Here is a 21,438-nt window from a genome sequence, read left to right as displayed (position 1 = left end):
TATGATGCATTTTATTAGTTAATGAATATTGCAATACAAAGTAATCGATAAACAACAAGTACAAGCATTCGTAAAAATAAAGAAAACACACGAGGAGGATAATCTTCGATAAATACAAGACTCGTGAGTATGATAACCAAGTAATTAAAAATAACTTTGTGAAAGCCATCTTCNAAATAAAGAAAACACACGAGGAGGATAATCTTCGATAAATACAAGACTCTTGAGTATGATAACCAAAGTAATTAAAAATAACTTTGTGAAAGCCATCTTTTTTTTCTTCGAAATTTGATGAAGAATAATTTTAGAGAAGAAGAGAAAGTTAGAGTGGTTGAATGTGTTTGTGAGATCATATTTATAGGGCAAAAACTAGCCATTTTGTTACCGTTTATGACCGTTGGTGTACAAGAAAATAAATGTATGTATTTGTATAATTTTATGGTAATAATATGGTGTATATAATATTAGTAATGTTTTAAATAGTTATGTATATCATATCACAATATTATAATGAGGTGTCATAAGATATTTTGTTTAAAAACTTTATAGACTTTTATACTTGTCGTATCTCTTACCGGGAGTGTGGGATATCGTCTTAACATCCTCCCAAGATTTATAACAAGTTTTTGAAAAATTTATTTTATTATAACATTATATTATATATTAAGTATATACACAATAAATAAATAAACAGTAAAATAAAATTATTATTTTTGTTACCTTTTTCTTCTGTTTTGGAGTTTGGAAAAATATGGAAGACTTTTAGAGCTTCGTGCTGATAAAGTGTTGTGAAAAATTAAAAATTTACGGTAAAAAGTAAAAATCTTAAACTCTCAAAATTATCACACTACACACTTTATAATATTTTTCTCTCAACTCAATTGTGATTTTCTTCAGAAATGAGAAATCTATTTATAGAAAATTTTTACAAATAATCCAAAAATAAATTACATCATTACCTTCATCATCACACACAAATTTCAATATTCAACACCTAATTTTCAACATTCAATATTCAAATATTCAATATTAAAATATTAATTTTCAACACTAATTTTTCATTTCTTTAGACATTTTTACTCTTATTTAAAATGGTATATTCCATCCAAAACAAAAATGGTATATGCTTTTCTATTTTCCACCACATATTTATATATTGTTTGTCAAAGTTTTTAATTTTAGCAACCACTCCTCGATCACATTTACAGGAATTGAATTTTTAATTATTATTTTTTAGTTGAGAGAGGAGATTGTTATATTTTTTTATTATTATTTAGATCATTACGTATTGATTTTCGGCCTTAATTTATCAAAATTCTTTAGTTAAGATTGTAGCATATTAAATTAAAACAAATAAAATTATTATATAATAAAAATCTTTAACTATATATATCGTTCTTTGGACTTCCGTAAGTTGGTCAAATTTTGATATTAGTAATTTGATTAGTCATATTTCATTGTTATTTCATTTAAAAAAAAAAATTCTTTCTTGTTTTGCAATTTTATTTATCTTTTCGTCGGAATTTGACTGTTTGATGTTTTTTTTTTTTTTTTTTTTTTATCTAAATCCAAATTAACTGCATAATTTTTTAGTAAAATTTTTTCGAATAGGTAACAAATTTCAGTTCGAACATCCAATAGTTATAGGACAAGTAACAAGATCCAAGCAAGATAATATAATAGTAATTAGTAGCATATGTATATTTAGCAGACCCTCGAGCTTGGAAGGTTTATATTATAGCGTTTACAGACCATTCCCTTCCCGGCCTCCTCTTCCACCATTGCACTTGAATTCCTCTGAAGTCAGCTTCCGGCCAACATTTCCCCTTAGAACGGGAGACTTGTGGATGTTGGACTTAGAGCATTAGCCTATTGGACTTGTTCATTTTGAATGGAATATCAGACTAGCTAGGCTTATATGAGTAGGAAAATAATAATAGGATTAGTGAGCTTATATTGAACTGCACTTTGTGAAGGTGTAACAATAATTAGTTAAGAGGCTCTTTCTCGAGCACGTCGGCGCAGGGGAGGGGGGGTGCAAATCATGGGGCCGATTTGCACTGGAAATGGCTTGAATTGTGTACGAGTGCAACTTGGGTGCGTCGAATGCCGGACCGATCAAGGCAAAATTGTCGTTTTTGCTATTTTTATTTTCGGAAATTCAATTTTGGATGACCTTCCATCTACCTGACTCTCTAGCTGGACTGACTGTTGGTGCTCCATCTGACCAACCTTTGGCTTTGTAGATGGCCAACTGTTGGTAGGGGTGTGCATTCGGTCAATTCGGTCACCGACCGAACCGAATTGTCAGTAACCGAACCGAATCGAATTTTATTTTGATAACCGAACCGACCGAATTAGTTTTAATAACCGATCACAAATTAACCGAATTAAAATCGGTTAATTCGGTCGGTGACCGAATTAACCGATTTTTTTAAAAAATATAAAATTAAATATAAAAACATTAAAAATATTATAAATTATATAATAAATCTATTTTTTTAAAAAAAATTAATTTATTATTCGGTTAATTCGGTTAACCGATTTTTTTTTACGAAAACCGAAACCGAACCGAATTAACCGATTTTTTAAGCTTTCAAAACCGAATTTCCGAAATAACCGAACCGAATTTCCGAATTTGATCGGTTCGATCGGTTATTTCGGTTTAACCGAGATCTTGCTCACCCCTAACTGTTGGTGCTCCAGCTGTACTTCGTACTGTTGGGACATCGTACTTTATCACGAGGAAGAGCATAGGAGCAACAGCAGAAACAAAGAGTTCAGTTCACTATAGTTGTGCCTCGTGCTATGTTACTACTGGTTGTTTCATAATATCCTGGGAAACAGACGTCCAAGTTCATCCTTGAAGCACATACCGGAGGGGACGAATTTGTTTTAAGGACATTGTACTTCGTACTGTTGGGATATCGTATTCTCGCACCTAAGATGCAGCGGAAGTTTAAAATTTTTGTTTAGGCGTCGTGTGTTTAAAACCATTCATAGGGCATTTTAGAATCATACCTTTGCGTTTAAAACGCTAGACTCCAAACTGTTCCGGTTTTTACGCGGAGATAGCCCTTCTTGTAAATCCCTACGAACGGCTTGTTCTTTTGATCGCCTAATTGGTCCACGATCGAAAACTTTGGTCCTCGCTTGGACTGCACTAGAAATCGCAAGCTATTTGTGCGTTGAGAATGTAGCCTTTGAATTTCCAAAATTCGGAGACGGTGCGGTGGCAAGGACGCGATCGTGGAAGAAAATCACATGGCTGAAATTTTCCCAACCTTTTTGTATATTGGCCGAGAGCTTTTTGAGGTGAGAAGGATTTATTAATTCTTAATCAATGTTTATTGAAGCTAATTAAGTCAATAATCCAAAATTGATTATATGAAATATTTTGCTTCCAATTTTTAACTTGGCCGCGAGGGAGGGAGAGAAAAGAATTTTCTTTGTGTTTTTTTGTGCAATATTGTGTGCAAAACTTTCCCTTTATTTTTTAACCCCATATGGTGTAAATGTAGATGTTGACTTCTAATTCAATTAAGAGTCCCTCTCACATAAGAACTCTTCATATATCATTATATTAAAACTCCCATATAATTAATATATATAATGTATTTTATTAGCTTTTAGTAATACATGATATATTAATATCATATACACATATTTTATATCACCATATAAAATATATACATGTATATTTACATTAATTAAATCATTATTTAATTTATAAAATTAACTCTTTAGATAATTTAATTCTAGACTCTTCTAGAACATTTATGGGAATTTGTGCATGTTATTAATCATCACTACTAGCACAATCATTTAATTAGTAAATTCTCAATTCACAAAATAAATGATTCCGAACTCATTATAACATCAATCGACGATCCGAGAGCGTCGATGTATCAAGAATACAAGTCTCATTCATATAATGAAAATCGAAAATTTCAAAGATCGAAATTTTCACTTACCATATTGGGCGGTTGTCAATTTTAGTGAACTCCTTCACAAGATAGGATATTCCACTCTCCTTCTTCAATTAGCAATCATGCTAACTTCCATATCTTCTATCATACGGAATCAGCTCAAAAACTCCTTTATAGGCTTCCTGTTTGATCTCTATCAAATTATAGTCGCAAAATTCCAACTCCTTGAAATATGGTTATCTTAACGGGAACACAGAATCCGATATTTGTGTGACCCTCGATGGTTCAGGGATACAGCTAGCCGTGGGTTCACATCTCCATGTGATTCACAATAACATTTATTCTTATTCGAGCTTACCCTAGTTAGCCTCATTCTTTCCATCAACACCTTGATCAAGAATGTCAGAACTCATTTCTGATTGCACCCATCGGATCATGGTAAGAGCGTCTAGTAGCATCGTCCCATGATCGCATAGGTATCACTGATAGTGCCTACAAGAACCTTTAGTCATGATTAGCGTACAGTACGGTCCTTTCAGCACATATATCCCGATCGAATCTACAACCATTGGTATATTGAGAGTTGCATATGAATTCGATAGCGATGTGATTCATCTTTGAGTACTAACAATGTCATGATATGTGCAACTAGAAAAACATCTTTCCCTAGAGCACATTTTTTGCTCTGGCCAGATACTCCTTGAACTATTAACTCTTCAGATCACATAGGATATCTTCACCCGTAGGCGAACGGAAATCCCTGACTACATGCATTTGCTCCTACGTATTTCGAAACTACACCCAGCCTCGCCACCTGATGACCTTCAATGGAGTCGGTAAACGTATCAAAGTGCATGCTAGTACGTATAGCCTCTACATTGTCCCAGGTCAAAGGACTAATGGTGTACAACCATAACTACAGACTATTCCACTCGATAAGTGAGAACCACTTGGATAGTTCGAGGGAATGTTGTTCAATGCATCATCATATGATCACCCATCTTTGTGAATGTATATCTTCATGCCCTTGCCAATGAAACATGACATTTACACCACAGATGTTAGTCTCGAGCTCAAGCGACCTTTATCCTTGTTTTAGGCTGCTGATTCGACTAGGAACCTGTTTAGAATATACGGTACACTTCTTAATGAGTTCCATGATCTTACGTTGCGACGCAGACCTCGTGATACATATTGTATATTCAAGGACTATATCTATGCAGCTTACATTGATATACAGATAAAGTATAATGTCATAATCGAATAAAATCGTAAAATATTATTAAAATAAAGATTGTTTTACATCAGATTCAATAAACCCGGAGCCATAAGTTGGCTTGTCGGACACCTACTCTGACACGTACAGGTCTCGGTTTGGTTTATTTTAAGCTTTCTTCTACTGTATTATCTTCACCATATTGTTCACTGGTATTGTGCAACAGTGGAATCTTGATACGCCACAGTTTGTGTCACTCATCCCATCNATATATGCATGTCCCGGACGCCATCAACCGTTTCACTCAGGTTGTACAACTTGAAGGAAGTTTCCAAAATTGCAAAACAATCATCATCATTTATGCCATAGCCATGCACTTCAGATTCTTGAGCTGTAATTGGGACAACATGTGCAGTTATTCTTAGCTTATCGGCCACTTCAATAACAACACCATTTGTGTCGGAGAGTTCCTTCATCATGTCACTGGAATCTGCGACGGTTGGGGGAGAGACTACCTTGACCAGATGATCTACCTTATGGTCTCATACATGTCGATGTTTTTTGTGCAGCTACAAGATTTTTATGGCTATCGAACATCAACGCCAATGGATTGTACCCAAGTGAAGTCTCTCTTTAAGTTAGGATTCCTTTTGCCGATGAAATGAGCATTGATGTGAAGATTGGAATCAGAGTCTAAGCAGAAATCTTCACCTTAAATTTCGGCCATGGAAATAGAAAGTATCTCCTTCATCAATAATTAGTGACGCTGACTTTACAGACGGTTTTAAGGTTCGTTGGTAAGACCAAATTTTTTTTGTAGTGCGGGGATCTTCGATATACCAAAGCAGGTACATTGCAATATGTTTTTGTTAAAGCACAACAAATTAAATGGGTGATTTATTAACTAGAATCTAAACACATAACTATAATTAATAAATCATTCATTCAATCAATCATAGGATACTTGTGAGAATATTTGAAGTACATCAATCGTTTCTGATCATAACTTTGATTATTATTTTTCTTCAATTTCTTTGAAATATTTACTTTTGGTAAGTTATATTTGTATCTCAGTCATAATATAAATTCTCAGTGAATGTATTCTCTAAATCCATCTAAGTTCGATATGTATATGACTCGTCGCCTACTAAAATCCCAAATGATTCGGTTTGCTAGTGTGGGGACCCGAACACTAATCATTTCCTTAATCGTTATTAATATCAAATGAACAATTAAGTAATGTGGGACATAAAATTTTTTTCCCTAAATTATAAATGCGGAAACGTAACGTAAATTAATCTAATTTACATATTAACATAAAAGTACAAGTCATGTACTAAATACATTCTTATCATACTAGGGTTCAACTACGTGTCAGCGCTGAATCCTAATCTGCCTCTAAGTCCGGATCTCCATGCTAACTAGTCCAGCCTCGTTCTCTTCTTGACCCTGATCCTGTCCCACCTGTTGTCATGCACACATACAAACAAGACAACAGTCAGATAACTCCGGTGAGAATTATATTCTCAGTATAAACCATGTATACATGCAATCATATAAAACAATATAAAAGCAGATAACAGATATTCATAACAGAGATTCATAACATGATTCACTATCAATAATAAATCATATTCCAACATGTACCATAATCAGGAACATAAATCAAAATCAATCAATGAATCACTCTCCGTGATTCTCAGACTCAGACTCGACTCAGTCCTAATCTAGGGATCCCGATCTGAATAAGAACATACACCCACCTACACTCCGGATCGGGGTGGTGGTACGTTTTTATTCACGGACTTTGGCCCTTTCCATATCGAACATCAGTAATAGAAGCAACTCTAATTCTATCCACTTCGATATGACCAAACGTCCGATGTCCTGACATATCCGTCAAAGACTATGGCACGTCCGTCATATTCCTATCCTGTGACAAAGTGCAATGGGCCAATGACGATTCCTCACTATCCGGCCCTTCTATCATAAGACCAATCATTTAATACATGCTATCTATAAATCAATAGAACAAGCATATCAATTCATTCATTAATTGCAAATATCAATGCAATAAAATAAAGTATGTGATTTAGGGAAACTCGAGTCAAACCTCACTCGAGTTGTGCAATCCCAACTCAACATTAATTTATACCTTTATCTTCTCGGTCCGACGAAGACGAAGTCTCGAATTCAACTCTGTCCATACCCAATCTGGCAGTGACAATATCGAATAGATACAATATCAGTATATAACTCAGTTCAAAACCTGTTCTGATCAATACTCAAATCAAAACATAATCTAATCAATGCCAACGATACAACAATACCATCTCAATCAATACTGAATCTGATCAATACCAATCTACTGATGTTTCGACGGCATAACAATACATTCTCGATAACTCCGTCAATCTCAACATCACAGATATACTATCAGAACTCAAAATCAATCACGGTACAACTCATAATCTCAACGATAATACAAATCTGATATCGCATCTCAATCCAATAAACTCCGAAAATCATAAAAATTACATACACACTCTGTTCTTCGATCTGACTTCAATTATACGAGGTCTACTGTATCAGAAACACCATATATGATTCATATTTGATTCTGACAATATCATANACACACACACACACACACACACGTTGCATGGTTATGGGGCAAGTGTCGAATTTTCCTTTTGCATGACTCGCTGCGCGCCCAAGCCCCGCGCATATGCGCGAGACCTACTGTCTCGGCAGATAACCTTCTCGGCAGCTCGCGCATATGCGCGCCCTTCATCCGCGCATGTGCGCCCAAATCTCTGGAAATGTCACTTGTGCATCTCACCTCCTCGCGCATATGCACGAGGTCCTCTGCCTTCGCGCTTGGTCTCTCGCGCATATGCGCGCCTCTCTGCCGCGCATGTGCGCGAAGTCTACTGTCAGTCACATATGCAATCATCAGGCCTTTCCAAATATAGTCTCGTTGTGACCCGTCTATAAGCACATCAAGTAATCAATTAATCCATTAATCCTTTCCGATTAACACGATAAAATCTCGGGCATTACAGCTAGTCTCTTAATTTTATTCATTTTTATTATTTTATCTTTTATTTGAATTTCCAAACTTTTTAATGTTATTCCTGTAAATATTTATTAACTTGCTAATAGAGTTCATTTTACAAGGAAATACAATAATTAAAACAAAATTTCATAGAAGATTTTTTATTTATTTGTTTCAATATTTGTCAGAATACGACCAATAATTACTACTATTGATCAGACACATGCGTTGTGTGATTGAAAATAGTACATTAATATTATGAATTATATATATATATATATAATATTTATTTTAATTAAGTTATTTTACAAAATCAGTGATATATGATCGAAATTAATAAAGAAATGTAAGACCGACAAGGGATATTTATGAGAATTTAAAAAAAATAAATGAAGATTATTACATATATCTAATCTAATTTTTTTCAATATTTGAAAATGATTTAGAAAGAGATATTGAGTAGTAATAAAATGTCAAAAAAATTTTTTATTGAATTTAACTAAGGTATATTATTGAGATTTTGAAAAGAGTTTCACCAACACACCAAAATAATTAGTGCAGGAAATCCAATTGAAAAACCTTAATTTTCATCACTACATGGAAAAGTGAGGGAAAATCCCTGTGAAAATTCTAATTGTCACAAATTTCCCTATGTAAAATAAATAAGTTAATATGTCCTAGTGATTTCAAAACTTTTGTTCATTTGCCCTAGTCTCTATTTTTTTAAAATAAATAAATAAATAAATATGAAATGACTTTCATACCCTCGTATAGAATAAAAATGTGCTGTCGTTTTCATAGAAATGTTTCAGACAGAACCCTCCATTTCCATCAACGGGCTATACTGAAAATGCTTCAGTGACCTTCTTGCCCTCTAGTAACCCTTTGTTTGGACTTCTTTTTCCGCATAATACCCAACACACCCCTGAATCTGTAGTTGAAAGTTCGAAAACTTCTTGGGATCACGATCCTCTCACAACCCTGAATTTGATCTGTAATCTGATATCATCTCCAACCATCCTCTGTTACAGAGGATGAACTTTCGTCTAATGCATCTTTAATTTGAATCTCTATAATGGATATTGCGTGATGGTTTTGGAGGATGACAAAAATTACAAAAATGTCATCTATAAAATTACATATTGGTCTTTTTTGTTTTTTAATTTATGTTTTGGTCCTTTTTTATTTGTTTAATTTATGAATGATATCCTCAAAAATTGCATAATGGTATTTTTTTTATTTATGTTTTGGTGTTTTTTATTTTTAAATTTATGTTTTAGTCTTTTTCAATTTTTTTTATTTTTAATCTCTTGCTTAATTTTAATTCTAATTTTTTTTTATTCTTTTTTCACACGAGATGAGTGCCATTTGAAATCCATTGTATAAATCCGTCCTCCATATCAAATCCATCCCTTTATGCACAACTTTAATATGTCACTTTTGGTAAAGTTGATAAGAAAGAAAGAACACAAAGCATCATATGCTATGCTCTTCCATGAAGTTTAAAACATTACCATAACTGTTAAAGCACATGAATAAATGATCATAAGTCACACTCGCAGAAGAGCACAAGTGCAAGAATCTATAAAGTATAATGGTAAAAAAGAAAAGGATATGTTGTGTATAACCAATAATTAGTGTAATCATCGATAATGGAGGTTCGAATCTTCAATAGTCATACACAGACGGACAAAACAATGCGAGTGTTGAACACATGATTTGTAAATTGCAATTAATTAAGTATATGCCCATTTACATTTATACATGCAGAGAGAGGTTGCCATTTGCCAAGACTACCAACAAATTTTGAAATGGCCATCCTCGGTTCCAACGAGAAAAAGGCGTGAAAAAGGTAAAATGGAAATGGCTGATAGCATAGACAAGTTCTTTGATTCCCCATCCGCCATATAAAGATTTTGAGGTATGACACGAAACTGCCCATCCTATGCCATGGTAAAAACATAAATGTGCCTCAATAGATACATTCAGGGACAACACAAAAACACTCAGAGATAGAGAAAGAGATGTACCTCATCTGCAGTGCTAGCCAAAGAACATAAGCCAATTTTGTTTTTGCATATAGAGATCACATTTTTCCCCCACACTGAGAAACCAGAGACGCTATCACCATAACCTTTGAAAACAGTGTATTCTGATGCCCAATTCCTGTTAAAAATGTCAAAAGGGCCATCATACAATAGTAATCCTGTTCAGTTGATTTCAATCTACATAAATTCAGTAATCTACTCAAATTTTGCCAGTTCGAAGCAACAGTATTAAAAAAAGAACCTTCTCAGATCCCAAATTCGTAAGGTTTTGTCAAGAGAGCTCGAGACAAGGAGATGATCTGAAGCTGCAGCAAGCTGCCAGAATGGGAAAAATTGAATGTAAATTGTAAAGCTATGCATTTTTCAATATCATTTTCATCCCAATTATTTTTAGATTACCTTAGTCACATATCCATCATGAGCCTGCCATGACGAAATAATATTGCCACTTCTCATGTCAAAGAGGCTGCAATAGCCAGTACTGAATGAAGCTGCAATCCAAGAGGGGTAAGCAACATTGTCCTCCGGATGCAATTTTGCAGAACCAGATGAGCAGATGGATGATATTAGAGGAGAGAAACTAGAATCAGTGGGTTCTCCCCTCCAAAGGTGAAGTTTCTGACCACTATTGACATCAAAGAATCTGCGCAACATGAAGATAGTTTTTAAGAAACACAAATGCTTATGAGATATGGTCAACTTGTAAAATGTAGTCACCTGAGAGATCCATTTCCAGTACCCACTACAAGTCTATCAATGAATTCCAGGTAATCTATTTTAGTGTACAAACTCCCGTGGAACACATTACTAATCATTCCACTTGGTGATGGATTAAAATGAAGCATATTGTCTTCATCTCTATCGATTCGGCGTGTGGATGTTAAAGAGCTCTCAGAAAATGCAGAAATTATCTTTCCTGTTTGTCCATTCCATATATGAACTGTTCCATCACAAGAAGCTACCCTTCCAGAGGATGCTAAAATACGAATATCATTTACAACCTGACAATAAAGAGGAAATTAGAGAGGGATCCACAAATATTATTTGTAGAGAGTAATAGTGTAGCAAAGACACATGAAAAAACTAGATCCTCCTACAATAAACAAAGCAATAAAATGAGGTGTACTGAATGTAAGCATGAATCGATCAAAATATTTTTTATTCATTGTTAAAGTTAAAAGATGGAGATTTCCAATCTTTACTACGGACATAGCAAAATATCCAATGGCTTTTGGCTTGCAACAAAATTAACATATACACGGACAATACTGTCATAATGTAATTATTAATAACATACCCCATCTCTCATGTTGAACAAAGAGGGCTGAATAACACAACACCATAAGCATGTGGTTAATTTTAAAATAGAAAAAACCTGTAATCAACTTATTTTCAAGCATACTATCTGAAATTATGTTTTGATAGTCAAATAACATCATGTACATATCATAAACACAAATAGTAGCATAAAGAAGACGATACAAGTACTTCTCCATATCAGATTACTTCTCGGATAGTGTCATTGGAAGGGCTCACTTGCAAAGTGCATTTGGTACAGAAGAAAAATGGAAGGAAAAGAATAAAGACTGAACAGAAAGGGTAAGCTTATCCTTTTTTTGTTTGTTAAAAAAATATTTAAGAGGGAGAACAGGTGGGTCGGTGCACAACTCATGTCTCAGATTCATCACCATTTCCAGAGCAAAGTTATTTTTAAATTTATTCCCAGCCAGTCTCCAACAAATTCAAACAAGATTAATATAGGAGTTCCCTATCCCTCCAACCCAGGACATAAGAAAATAAAGCATCAATTAGGCTTTGCCAGAGTTTGCATATTAATAATCTACACAAGGAAAATGAAAGCTAACATTAATCATTTTTTTCAACAAATATAAAATGAAAAGAAAATGTAAAACAAAAGGAAGACAAGGGAACACTAAAATAACAGTTCTTCGGTCCTCCAGACGTAAAAAGTAAAAAGTTACTATTGGTGAGCTCAAAACTTGAAAGTCTCCTTCCAAGGATAACTTAAGTTCAAATCAGTTAACACATATTTTCTTTTTCTTTGTCTAATACCCAGAAATGTATTTGAATCATGAAAAAACTAAAGCAAACCTCTTCGTGGCGATTGTAACTCATTACACAATCAACTGTTGATAATTCCCACCTCTGAATGTTTCCTCTGAATCCTGGTCCAACTCCTGCTGTGAACACCGTACACTCATTGTGGTCAACAGCAAAAGATCTCAACGCTCCATGATGCGCACGACTAGATTGTATAATAGATGCTTTGATTTTCCATGGGAGTTCATCCTTTGGGAAAGTTGTACGAGAAGTGAAATCAAGAATACTCAAACTAGAAGCTGCACTAGGGAACCAATACCAAGGTTCCTGGAATTCTGACGCAGAACTTATCACATGCCTCTCAACAGGGTTCTGGTAATGCTCTGACAAATTTTTAATCGGCACGGTATTTTTGGGGCCTCTTTTTCCCTGTGACTGTGGGATTGACCATCCAACCCCATTGAGTAAGAGTTTGGTAGGCATCTTGTTGGATGACGAGTTCTTGTCGTAAGAAGATCTTCTACCATTTTTACCTTCCAAATCACTTTGAGAGGGATCCCCAGTATATTCCCACTAAAGTTACAACAGATAAAGAAAAGGTGCACTGTAGAGTTAAAAATTGAAGGACATTTTCGGATGCAATTAATACACTCACAGTAAAGCTAATAAAATTTGTCCTCACGTTTCCTTTTTCACTTTGAACTTAATGTTTTTCTTTCATCTGAAATTTCACTACATCTTAGCACTTGAAAAATTTCATGGTTTGCTATGTTATGCATGATTGCTATCTAGACCACATGGTAGTCGGAAAATGGATAATAATACATTCCTTTTCATTATGAAATAAAAATCATCAAGTATAACTGTAGCTACCTATAAATTCCAAATTGAAGTCAATAAGTTCTCGTAATTGGCAAGAAAAACAGATGACGCTGCCATGATTTAGGTAAAATATGTGCATATGGAATCACTCTCATATAAGGAAAGCAGCCTGTTCTCAGAGGGAGTGAAAAGGATCATACCTTCCAGTTTTGGTGCCGTAGAAGGAATTGCTCAAGAAGCAGCCATGTTGCACAACACTGACGAAGTTTCTCAATTCCCAGCAGAGAAGCCAGTGGAGGATACAATATTAACCTGCCAAGAGTTCCTTAATTGTGTGGTGACCGAATGCTTATGTGCAATGGTATACAAAACCTTAAAAATAAGAATAAAATAGGACAGAGACATACACAAGGTCCATGCGGCTTTCAAAACCATCTTCCTTACTGAATTTCATTCTCTGTCCCTTCAGGTTTCCACCCAAATGGACATGGTTGTCATTTTCATTTGAAAAAGCAAGCTCACTAAATAACTCTCTGAGTTTCGGCAGAACATGCACTGCTGTTAAATCGGCACCAATCTGCTGGCAAATCCTGATAAGACTCCTTGCACTAGTCTGGCAAATAAAGTAAATCATGTAAGCACAATAATTCTTAATTCATTAAAAAAATAGCAGATGCACAGGAAACAAAAAAATACAAGTCTGGTCCATTAGTAAACATGATTTCAAACGTCGTTTTTCAACTTATAACTATTCAACCAGAAGATTCAATCATCACAAACAGAATTACTAGCTGGGCTATGATATGTAAACTGAGGACCGTAATAGATTGGGGGAGGGGGCGAGAGAGAGTAAATCAGGTAATGGTAAAAGGGGGAAAGAGCTTCACAAAATATCCCAAATCTATCTTCATAACCACATTGCGCTGAAGACCTAAAAATAAAAATACCTGATATACCCGATTTTCCAGGTCTCTCCGCATTAGAATCTTGACATGCATGAAACTTCTATCCTGCATAAGCTTGAAAGTATATTATTGGAGCCATACTAGTTTGATATACAATGCAATCATAGAGTCCAAAATAACTTTATACCTCAGTCAGCTCCTTAATTATAATATCATTTGTCAAGGATGGAACAATGCCATCTAATGTTGTCAGGCAATCTATCAACGCCAAAGATCCCCAACTTTGCAAGGGTTCAGATTTATTGGCATATGAAGTATCAGTGCAAGAATGGACAACACTTCTTAGTAATGGTAGAATCTGTTTTACGATCAAGTTCTCCCCAAAAAGTCCACCTGAATAGCGACTATAATACCTCAGAAGTTGAAAAGGGAGTAGGTACAATTGCAAGAAGGGTGTTCAAATACCAGTTATTCAGCCAAATAGAACCTACCAATTCTAACCAATGCATCAATTCCATCGTTGCAAATCCCTTTTCCAAAACAGAGTATCAAGGACAGAATTGTCTGGAAATTTAGTTCAATCAGTCCAATGCATATAAAATCAGATAGAATACCATTCAGAGAATTATAATATAAAAGTTGTTTCACATAATAATATTAACTTTTGAGATTGCACAACATACAATTTCGACAAAGTTAAACCTGATGAACTGTAATCGGCACGCCAAGCTCTTCACTAGACCCAATGAGTAGAACTGTGGCAGCAGCAGATGAGCTCTTTTGAGGTGCAACAGACAGGTTTGATATTATCAAGGGATGTATTGTCTCCAAATATGCTTGTTTACCGATTCGGTTCCATAACTCGTGCATGAATGAACCTTGAAGAAGAGAAACCTTCAAGTGCGAATGGCCTGAAACCTAAAACAAAGTATTTAAGAAATGAGAAGAGGAAAATAAAAGAAACGGATGTGTTTTAACATGCAACACCAAAAACAATAACAAAGTTACCAACTAGCCTGTAGAATTGACTGGATAGATGGCACGACAAGTTTCATTATTGCCTCTAACTTCAGACACTTCAGAAATTCTGACAATAGCATATAAGCCCATTCAGCTTCAGTATCTGAGGTAGAAGTCATTAGAAGAGGTAGGCAATGAGGGGCACACATTTCGACACCAAATGCTCCCATTGCTTTCAGTGCTCCATGTTTTGCAAAAGTAGCAGCATACTGGAGACGGCATGCGTCATTTGCTAGAAGATGAAAGGAGGACAAAAATAAATATGATGACTTTACTGATTTGGGGAAGCACGGAGATTCCAAAATGCACTTGGCAGAAGGCCTCCTGATTATTTTAAAAAGAAAAGAAGATTTTTAGATAAAGTGGACTGCAGCTGAATTTCTTATATTTATCTATAAAGGAAAAGGAAATGAATGGAGCTCAAAAGCATGAACAGAAATCTTGGGGGTTACAAGGCTAAGAAAGTTTACCTGCTCCAGTCCTTCTGAATGCAGGTTTCAACGATAAGTCGTGCGTGATAAGGCAGTTCTTGCATTGGACTTGGTAAGACACCACTCTCCAAGTAGAGATCTAATGAGTTTAGACCAAATAGTGGCTTCCTCAACTGAAGTTCGGCTAAAATACATCCAATAGCAAACATGTCATCTGCAGCACTTTTAGAAGATATCTTCGAGGTAAATGTTTGGCTCCAAAGAAATAGTTCCTGAAATCCAGTAGAACCGTCATCATCAACCTCAAGATACTCAAGAAGATAACTCAAATCAACATTTGGGCTTGCACCAAAGTTCTTCACCCAGTCAGATTGTCTAGATAAAATATTATCAATACTATCCGTCATCAGCTCCTTCTCAGAAAAACCATCCTTCACTCTGTCTTTTAAGTAATCATTATAACAAGGACATAAATGCCATGATTTCTCACTGAATAGAGCTGCTTCTTCTAGTTCCCGTAAATTATCCGTTTCAATGGGTAGAGCATCCTTACACCCATTATTCTTTGCTTTAGTATATCCATATTTCTTACCACAAAGTTTTCCCGTAACTTTTTGACGTGGAGGGTGAGGTTGAGTAAAAAGTTGGCGGCGTCCCATTGACCGTGGCTTTGTGGATATGGAAGGTGGCAAAATTACATTTTTAGCATCAATGGCAGCCGCACCATACATTTTATAGCCAAAGGTAATGTCGATCCAATTATGTATTTGACATGAAACACGATTGTTTTCTAAGGCATCCCTGTGCAACTTGATGAACCTCTCTGGAGTGCCCGCCCAAGAAGGCACAGCCAAATCCGGCATGCCAGAATGTAGGGAATAAAATATCCGTGGATCACAATAGAATTCGGGTATACACTCATCAGGGGTCCATTGGTATAACCTTTGCATGTTAGAGGGATATTCATTAGGTTCATAAACTGAACGGACAGCTGTTCTCAAGACACTCAATGGCAACCTCCTAGCTTTATAGCTGCAAACAGCAAGTTCAGATAGGCACTCGTCTGACACATGGTGTGGGATTTCGGATGTTGAATAAGTGAAGTCCAACTGCTCGTCACCTTTTGCCAAGCGCCACTTACTTTTGCTTAGATCCCTCCATCCAACATCACTATTTTCATCAGGTTTCACACTAAAATCTACAACCCAGGGCATGACAGCAGAAAATGTGTGGTCGCCCCACCTCCTACCCGCTAATCTGTTTAAGATGAGAAGATACTCAAAATTACTCAACTCTCCTAGCCACCACCTATGGAAACTAGAATGCCAATCCACAGATTCAGATAGACTTAAATCAGCATAGAGTGTGCTAAAAAAACATCCTTCGAAGCAAAAACCACAGGCAGAACATTTGTAGCATTCTTCATGCAGATTTACCTCGGAGTTCAGTAACTGACTGCCACCAATTGGTAACCAACACCAACCTGTATCATTTAACATAATGTTGGATGGGCATAAATTCCCATGGGCGATTCCCAAACCATGAATATAAGCCAGCGCTGAAAGTAACTGATATATTAAAAATATCACATGCCAATCAGACTTTACGGCGTCTGGGCTATAGTGCATTATGTTTTCAAGGGTAAACGGCGTCTTTTGAAGCACTATATTGATATGACTAGATGACTTAAGGATTCCCAAAATGGGTACTATGTTTGGATGCCGTATGCATCCCGGAAAACCATTCTCCTCAAATGAAGGTATTCCAATCAAACTAAGAAAGTTTATACTCTCATGTCCCGCCGATTTTCCATCAATAAGAAGATTTATCGAATGCAAAATGTGATCTTCAAGTGCGCCAGATAAGAAATCTGAAGCAAGATCTTCAGAGAGCGCAGAGGATGCTTTGCCAATCCGAGCAGTTGGAGCCAATGAAGCTATCGTCCTTGAGCAAGAAAATCTACTGGAAAGTCTACATTTTTCACACCTTAGCCCGTTAATGAACATGTTTCTGTCACGACATTGAGTTGTAGTAGCTGACGAATTACTCTTACCACTGGAAATTCCAACACTGAACTCTACTTGGTCCCGCTCCAAATTGGAAAGCATGATGTTCTCTCCGGCGTTATCATATCCACCTTCACCAGAACTGTACTCGTCACTAGAAAAATAAAAGTCAGATTTACATCATCTCAACTAACAAAAAACTGATTGTATTGCGGATGAAGCCATATTTACAACTTCATTACTTGATACTCATTATGTATGCCAATAATTTTTTGCTCATGGAATTCATCAATGCAACAATTATACGCTTCATTGCTTGCCTCAAAAGAATAAAAACACGAAAACACAGAAAAGAAGCAAGTAAAGTAGCAAGTTAGAGACATCAAACATACATGTATTTAGACAAGCAATCCTCTTCACAATAAGGTACATAACTCAGGACTAATTGCTGCGATGTAGCTGCTCCACCAGAATCGGACATCTGCATCCAATTTTTACGTTTCCCCAAAATCCAATAAAAATTCAATTAAGAATTGAGTATTTCACAAAAAAAGGGTAGATTTCGTATAAAGATTTGCATGAGGAGGACCTGGACAACGGCAGAGGAACCAAAGGGGAGAGGAGAATCGGAGAGTCCATAAACGAAGCTGAGTTCGCCGGAATAATCAGCTTCAACCCGTCTTTGAAGACAGTCAAAGCACATTTTTGTTTCTCTTCCCATTTCCGTTTGTCGACTTTCAATCCAAATGGAAACTGATCAAACGGGCCACTTCTCTATTGCCATAGCTGGAAAATATTCCGTGATGTCTGTACTGCGCGCCTTTAAATTACAATTGGTGATGAAAGGCCCGGGGAAGAAAGATAAGGAGCTAGAGTCATCGATTAAACCACTTCGGTCATGCATCAATCCGGGAGTCTATTAGATCACTGTTAATTTCTACAAGTTCGGGTATGTGACCATATATTTTTGTGTTTATCAAAATTAAGTATTACGTGAAATATTATAATATTTCAAACAACAATGATGCAGAATATATAAATTTGTAACACAAACTGACTTTATGTAAATATGATGGAACAGAATAAATTTTGCGCAAGCAAAAATAATCACTAGAAAATCAACGAGTTTACACAAAAAATATCACTAGTGATTTTAATCAAAAACCAATTTTCTCAACACGTTAAAAAATCAAATGCTTCCTAAAACAAAGAATCACATTAAAATAATATATAAGGAAGCAAACACGATATCAAAACTGGAGCAACAAAAACAAATCTTCAGCCAACTCCTTCATATTTGTTGTTTGCAGATGTCTTCAACAATCACGGCAACACGTGGATTCAGCAATTTTCGATTAGCAGCAACCTTGTAGATTATTTTCTCTAAAGCTTATGACATACAAATGTGCAAGAGTATGTATATGCTGCTGCGTAAATCATTCCCTTTTGCATAAGATGAATCCCCTTATTTTTAGCGCTACGGTTTATCAACAACGAAACCTACACAATATGAAAAGTAAGAGTTTATTAGAAACAAACTCTTTTTAAACAAATATATCATATCACAAAAATTTTAACATAATTATCACATTATCTAGAAAGACAAAACCATATTTAAATATTCAAAATAATATTAACAAAGAAAAATTAATCTTATGAAATAAATTTAATACAGAAATTATATTCTCCTTCAACGATGAACTGAGTTCATCTATAATCATGGGGCACATGACCCCCCATGATCTCATACCACGCATCGGGCCACTGCTCGATTATCTCGAGACGATCATTGACTTTGGCATTTTATAAATATATTTACATGGTCGAATTCATTCTCACAAACATTCTTTATGCTTGTTTTTTAAGTATTTTTTTCCTTCGCATGAATATTGTACCGACTTGAATGTCGGAGTTGTCATATCGAAAACCTTACAACGTCCCACTAACATTTTATTTTTTGAGTGTGTGTAGACCACTCAACTTGTGCTCATCCTTGACACATTCCAGTTTGATTTGTTGTCTACCCAACTTACTCAATTTTCTCAGACATCATTAACAATATTTCCCCAAATATTAAAAGTAGAGAGTTAATTAAAATAATTAATTATTTTTACACAACTTTAAACGCCTCTAATTGAATATCTTTCACTTACAACTGGTTTGAATTTGATATAGTCTATTTTTTTNTTTTTTTTTTTTGGAAATTATTTTGCACATGATTTAAGCAATTTTTTAGCATAAAAATGAATTACTTTGCTACATTAGGGTAGGAACCCGTCTCATAACCCTCTTAGTCGATCATCGTCCCGATAAAAATTGAGAATATTTTTTTTAGCGTAGGTCTCTTGTGAGACAGTCTCACGAATTTTTATCTGTGAGCGGGTCAACCCTACCGATATTCACAATAAAAAGTAATACTCTTAGCATAAAAAGTAATACTTTTTCATCGATTAACCAAATAAAATATCTGTCTCAATAAAAAGTCATATTCTAAACATTTATCAAAATCAGGAACATAAATCAATATCAATCAATGAATCACTCTCCATGATTCTCAGACTCAGACTCGACTCAGTCCTAATCTAGGGATCCCGATCTGAGTAAGAACATACACCCACCTACACTCCCGATCGGGGTGGTGGTACGTTCTTATTCACGGACTTTGGCCCTTTCCATATCGAACATCAGTAATAGAAGCAACTCCAATTCTATCCACTTCGATATGACCAAACATCCGGTGTCTTGACCTATCCGTCACAGACTTTGGCATTTTCACCAATATCCTATCATGTGACAATGTGCAAGGTGCCAGTGACGATTCCATCACTATCCGGCACTACTGTCACAAGATTACTCATTTACAATTAGGGGTATCCGCTTATGACTCAATACATAACTCAATAATTCAAATATATCAATCTCATTTAATTGCAAATATCAATGCAATAAAGTAAAGTATGTGATTTTGGGAAACTTGAGTCAAACCTCACTCGAGTTGTGCAATCCCAACTCAACATTAATTTATACCTTTATCTTCTCCGTTTGACGAAGACGAAGTCTTGAATTCAACTCTGTCCATATCCAATCTGGCAATGACAATATCGAATAGATACAATATCAGTATATAACTCAATTTAAGACCTGTTCTGATCAATACTCACAATATAATCTGTCAATATCAACGATACAACGATACAATCTCAATCACTACAGAATCTGATCAATATCAATTTACGGATGTTTCGACGGCATAACACTACAGTCTCGATAACCCCGTCAATCTCAACATCACAGATATACTACCAGAACTCATAATCAATATCGGTATAATTCATACTCTCAACAATAATAGATCATACTCTCAATTCAGTACAATCTCTATCATAACAGTTCTGAAAATCATATCAATTGCATACACAGTCTGTTCTTCGATCTGACTTCAATTATATACTGATCTGTAAATCCAGAACACATAACAATAATCAAATCTCAATTCATAATCAGTAATTATAAAAATCTGATATCAAATCTCAGTCAATTCCTTCCGAAAATCATAATAATTCCATACGATATCTATTCTTCAGTCCGGTTTCGATTCTACGATGTTTACTATGTCAAAAACATCATACATGAATTCTGTTCAATTCTGACAATATCATAATTTCAAAATATATCACAACGTAGCAAAACANAGCATTCCAAGACCAAGTGGCTTATTTTTCTTTTGCATGTCGCGCGCATATGCGCGCTTAAAATCCGCGCATATGCACCGGAAGGTCTATCCGGTATTTTACTACTGGACTGCTCGCGCATATGCGCGCACTAACACCGCTCATATGCGCGAGACCTACTGTCTCGGCATTCTTCTATCCGTACTGCTCGCGCATATGCGCGCCTCGCTTCCGCGCATGTGCGCGAGATTCTCTGGATATTCACTTTGGC

At 35.5% G+C, this 21,438-nt stretch overlaps 2 protein-coding genes and 1 pseudogene across 2 annotated transcripts in view; 1 reads left to right on the top strand and 2 right to left on the bottom strand.

Annotated features, from left to right (window-relative positions):
- Positions 1-1,641, top strand: part of LOC140961023 (uncharacterized) — a 3,773-nt gene extending 2,132 nt beyond the window's left edge. The window contains exon 4 of the mRNA XM_073419347.1: positions 1,612-1,641. Within this exon, the coding sequence (XP_073275448.1) occupies positions 1,612-1,641 (30 nt within the window). The remainder of the gene's footprint in view (positions 1-1,611) is intronic.
- A 3,761-nt stretch (positions 1,642-5,402) lies between these two features.
- On the bottom strand, positions 5,403-6,478 carry LOC140961022 (uncharacterized; annotated as a pseudogene).
- A 3,323-nt stretch (positions 6,479-9,801) lies between these two features.
- On the bottom strand, positions 9,802-18,375 carry LOC140960816 (protein GFS12). The gene is made up of 16 exons (XM_073419096.1): positions 18,086-18,375; positions 17,889-17,977; positions 15,530-17,650; positions 15,056-15,383; positions 14,742-14,957; positions 14,531-14,603; positions 14,227-14,432; positions 14,082-14,144; positions 13,542-13,747; positions 13,335-13,446; positions 12,364-12,885; positions 10,969-11,252; positions 10,651-10,894; positions 10,493-10,566; positions 10,234-10,369; positions 9,802-10,146 (listed from the first exon to the last, which is right to left on the bottom strand). Exons 1-16 carry the CDS (start codon positions 18,215-18,217, stop codon positions 9,997-9,999), a joined length of 4,956 nt encoding a protein of 1,651 aa, XP_073275197.1. The 5' UTR covers positions 18,218-18,375; the 3' UTR covers positions 9,802-9,996.
- Between the last annotated feature and the right edge of the window lie 3,063 nt (positions 18,376-21,438).

Source organism: Primulina huaijiensis, chromosome 16, assembly GCF_012295235.1.
Source record: "Primulina huaijiensis isolate GDHJ02 chromosome 16, ASM1229523v2, whole genome shotgun sequence".
In the NCBI taxonomy this organism is placed as follows: Eukaryota; Viridiplantae; Streptophyta; class Magnoliopsida; order Lamiales; family Gesneriaceae; genus Primulina; species Primulina huaijiensis.
Note: the sequence above shows the minus strand (reverse complement) of the source record. Positions and strands in the feature narration are given on the sequence as shown.